At 37.1% G+C, this 4,762-nt stretch overlaps 1 protein-coding gene across 2 annotated transcripts in view; it reads left to right on the forward strand.

The window, feature by feature from the left end:
- Nucleotides 1-1,162: 1,162 nt before the first annotated feature.
- Nucleotides 1,163-4,762, forward strand: part of hdac11 (histone deacetylase 11) — a 28,637-nt gene continuing 25,037 nt past the window's right edge. Inside the window, exons 1-5 of one of the 2 annotated variants that reach the window (XM_020618281.1) lie at nucleotides 1,163-1,364; nucleotides 1,803-1,862; nucleotides 1,981-2,129; nucleotides 3,264-3,364; nucleotides 4,234-4,350. In XM_020618281.1, coding sequence (XP_020473937.1) covers nucleotides 1,828-1,862; nucleotides 1,981-2,129; nucleotides 3,264-3,364; nucleotides 4,234-4,350 — 402 coding nt within the window. In that variant the 5' untranslated portion in view covers nucleotides 1,163-1,364; nucleotides 1,803-1,827. The remainder of the gene's footprint in view (nucleotides 1,365-1,802; nucleotides 1,863-1,980; nucleotides 2,130-3,263; nucleotides 3,365-4,233; nucleotides 4,351-4,762) is intronic. The other variant, XM_020618282.1, reaches the window with a different exon arrangement.

A 4,762-nucleotide genomic window follows, 5' to 3' on the forward strand; every position in this document is an offset into this window, starting at 1 on the left:
ATCAGTGTAATCCAACAATCCTGCAATAAATTGACCTTCATTAAGATGATAATGTTCAGTTTTCTAAACTGTTTCAGATGATAATTTCAGAGGCTGGAGTTTGCTACTATTCAACAGCACTGCATTATACAGAGAGGTGTTTGTTTTTTTTAATCTAGACCCACTGATATAAATAAGGTGAACAAAGGGCTGACCTGCTGGGAGTGAACGCTGCTGTGCATGTTTCGCACAGTGCTGTAGCTATGGTTTTGGTGGACCTGAGATGGTGTTTATTAATATAATTGACTTTCTTTTTTCTTGTTTCTTTCAGTGATTTGAACAGCTTTTAGGAACAAAAAAGTGAACCTGAACCCCTCCCTATAGATAAGCCCCTGCACAACAGTGAAGAATTGTTTATAATATTCCTGTATCAATATTAGGATACGGATCAGCACCAAAATCTAATCAACTGTTCCTTGGACCATATCCCACCTCTCCAAATAATTTTAAGAAAAATTCATTCATTACTTTTTGAGGTATCCTGCTAACAAAAAAAAAAAAAAAACCATGGCAGAGGTAAGAACTGGTTAAGAAAGCTATGTTACTGCCTGATGTTCATTATGTTGTCTTTCTGTACTTTACTAATAAGTATTTTAATTATTGTTGTTATATTATTTTATAAGTTTAATCCACCACATTTGCAACTATTTTATTTTACATAGCCTATAGGCTCCAAAAACACAAAGCATTTAATAAACATTCAACATAATCAAGATAACAGCAACTTGGACAGAGGCAAAATTTGAAACTATTAACAAAGTTATAGTTTAAAGAAAACTAGCTATTGTAAAGTTTGGTAGAATTTATTTGTGCATTTTAACATTTATGCAGGACTCAATCTGAAATTTTCTGTATCATTGTATATGATTATGAAAGTGTATTCAAAAACATATAGGCTATCTGCTATTTTGTAACAAAAAGCAGAGTAAAAAAGAATCAAGTTTTGTTTGCATTACAAAACGTACACTGAGTATATTAAGCATTTGAAATAGTCTTTGGGTCTTTCTTTTTACGAAGCGCAAGACTAGGCAGGCAGGTTTTTTGAGTAACAAACTTATTTCCTCTGCTTTAACTCTCCGTTTACGCTAACAGCGTAGCTGGCGGAGCACGTAAAAATGAAGCTCACGTGTATTCTACGTAACGTTATTGGTGGAGCGGGAGGCGAAAAGGACACTGTCAAAAAAAGACGTTTTATTTCTGCTTGCTTCCGACAACATAACCCAAGCTAAACCCCTTCGGTAGGACACCCACTGACAGTCTCCACGGGCTATTCATTTCCATCAGTTGTTCTGTGACCTGCGTTGTTTCACATACAGTAGTAGCAGGTGAGTCAACGCTATGGCTGCTGGTAGTTTCTGTCTTCTGAAACTGTAACAGGCCGTTTCACACAACAGCTCTGGTAAAGCTTTCGTATTCCGTGGTAAAATAACCTTGGTTAAATCATTATAACCCTGCTCACACATGTGTAGAAGATGTGTGTCCAGCGTTCGCTGCCTTATTTCCTCATGCGTCTTTGGAAATGTAAACATGTCACTGCGCATGCGCGACAAATGCCTCTTCTGTGCTTCTGTACTTAACTAGTTTAGTATCCCCTTTCTTGCTTGTGCAGTATAGTCGTTGGTGTATGATTTCTACAGAGTAATCTTATAACGCATCTTCAAATGATTCTATCCTATTTTTGTTCAGTATTCTACTGGTGCTCTGAATGTGACTGCAACTATCTACAGCTGTTGCAAGTGTGTGAATTAATATTTCCTCCCCAGATGAATGTAGCAATGCTGGAAAAACATGTTTCACAAAGAAGATAATGAAGGGAAAATGAGGTGAGCTGCACAGACTAACAGCATGACAGTTCCAGTAGTGCTTATTAAGCCACTGAGGAAATCATTTAATATACATATAATGCTCTGTTGTATTGAATACCTTTTTGACTTCTTTCAGCTCTCACCGCACCGAATTGTATGCCAGCATCCCTCGGACATGTCTGCCTATTGTGTACCACCCAGACTACAACATCACCTTCATGGGCCTTGAAAAGCTCCATCCATTTGATGCAGGGAAATGGGGGAAAGTCATTCACTTCTTGAAAGGTAAGAGAGACAAACCGTGTGGCAGATGGGGAGGATGAGTCCTTGAGCTCATGTATATGGAATGTATATGGAGTGGGTCAGAGAGGCAAAGAGAGCTAGAGAACAAAAAGGAGAGAGTGGAGAGGTGAGGTGTAGCTGCTGAAGAGGAGAAAGGCAGAGCAATAGAACACAGATAATTAGAGAAAACATCCTGTGGGAGTCTATGCAGGTACTTTAGATGAAGCCAGGTGTGGGTTTCGAGTCCTCTAAGGGAAAAGAGTTGCTGGCTTGCTGGCACAACTTCACACCAATTGTTGTCAAATTGCACCATGGATCATATTTGCTATCAAAAGTGCCATACACAGCTTAATGAATTCACAAAACCTTCAGAAGTTAAGACTGAAAATAAAGAAATGAGCCTCTGCTGACTGAGGAAAACCTTGGAATTTCTAAATGTACCCCTGCACTAATTGGGGAAAAAGTAGATGATATTGCAGATTTACCCAGCATTTTTAAAAAAACCATACAAAAGAAGTTGGTGAGCCCACTGTGTTATTTTCAAAGTCAGAGGCTGAACCTTTCTGTGGTTCAGTGTTAAAAAAAACAACAACAACAAAAAACTGTCCTGTAAAACAGATCATTTTGGTCATATGTGATTATATGGCTATGATTATTATAAATGATACCTTTTGTACCATTATATCAATATACTGAAATCTTTACTGAGGCCATTTTAAATAGCATAATAAAAGCTTAAATTCATGTTCTTCACATTGGTCCAAATGTTATTGTTTTGTCATATTTCATTTTGTGACAAAGTTTGTTAATTTTCAACTCAATATGCTACATTTAGATGTGTCATTAAAGCCAAAATCTCACAAAAAGGTAACTTGGCATTTACACAAATACTGTATATGAATAAAGGAAAACTAATTATATTAGTCTATCACCCAATCCTAAATATGTGTCGGATGGATGATCTGTGCATGCCAATTATGGTTATGGTGTTAGTACTTTTTGTGTCATGAAAGTTGTACAGTACAAAAGTTGTGTTACACTTTAGTTTGAAGATTTATTTTACTGAATTAACTCCACAATCGAAGTTTTTTTTCAGTTAATTTTCTTTGACTCACATCATACCATGTCTTTTCTCAGAGGAGGAGTTCATCACTGATGGGAACATTGTGGAAGCCCTTGAAGCCACTGAGGAGGATCTGCTGGTGGTTCACACCAAACGCTACCTCAACAGATTAAAGGTAGCTTTGTTTTCCCTCAGCATTTCCAACCTTTAGTGCATCTCTCACTGTGACAGCATGCCATGTTCAGTGCCTGGGTTTTGTCCTGCTTCACCGGAGACTTTGTCTGCCTAATATTGTAATGTAGGAGGTGGCTAAACAGAGCAGGGAGTTCTCATCAGAATGCAGTGAATTATCCCATAGGGGAATTAGTCCTCATTCAAATCAATCACATGGAGCATATTCAGAAGACAGCACCTTGGAGTCAATAAGAGTTTTTGTGCTTTTAATTTATCTGCTCCAAGAGTTTATTATGATCTATGTTTTGCCTGAGTGGATCTGTGTAGCTGCAGTTCAGTTGTTTGTGGCCATTTCATGCAATTATTAATATAGAGAGGTGGTAGTAAAATCTCTCATGAAGTGTCTCTGCAGCAGGAAAAGTAAAGTTGTTAACAGTAGTTTTATTATGTTCAAAGACCAAATTGTGGAGGGCTAAAGAGAGGTACCTCTATACTCCTGCTGTGACTTTGCATTATTCTGATGAAAGTACCAGTAAAACCTGGAAACTACTTAAAAACAAGTTAGACATATAACTCAATATATAGCTATATAATGGAATAAATTTACTACAAGGTGTCAAAGCTTGGTTATTATTCCACCATGCGGAACAGCAACATTGACTACTCTGAATGTTAAGAATGTAAACTCTTTTTTAAAATGGATTTATTTATTTTGCCCTCAATGATCCCTTGCTAAAGAAAAAAAGATGTTATTGTCTAGAGGGTGACAGGCACCAGCATTTGGATTTGGGGGAGTTTGGACCTGTGGATAGCGTTGTAACACAGGAAGGTGACCTAAACTGTGTCTAATTGTGTGTCTTTTATTTGTAGTGGTCTCTGGTGGTGGCAAAAATCACAGAAATCCCACCTGTCCTGTTTCTGCCTAATTTTCTGGTGCAGCGGAAGGTGTTGAGGCCCTTACGGACACAGACAGGAGGGACAATAATGGTATGTACACAAGAGCTTCATTTCCTTGTCATGTTTTCATGCTTTAGCAGATAATATTCACATATTCTGTCCATAATCCAACTGTCCACCCTCATATTTTAGAGTGAGAAATAAGAGATGATGTTCTGTAATTAAATAATGATGTGATCTAATACTGAAACTTATGAAATATTAGAGATGAATCTAAACCCAGTATCTTATGATACACCAATTTTCCTGATGAACTTCCAATATTCATGACAAAGCTGTAATATCAAATACATATTTTCCATGCTCTTAGGGCAACATATACATTTTATAACATAATCAATGTCCCATTTATGGTGTGAACAGATGCATTACATTTCTCTTTGTAAATTAGATGAAGTTAAGTAGCTTAAATATAACACATTGCTTCTTGTGACCATATTTA

This window comes from Monopterus albus, unplaced genomic scaffold (assembly GCF_001952655.1).
Source record: "Monopterus albus unplaced genomic scaffold, M_albus_1.0 scaffold203.1, whole genome shotgun sequence".
Lineage (NCBI taxonomy): Eukaryota > Metazoa > Chordata > Actinopteri > Synbranchiformes > Synbranchidae > Monopterus > Monopterus albus.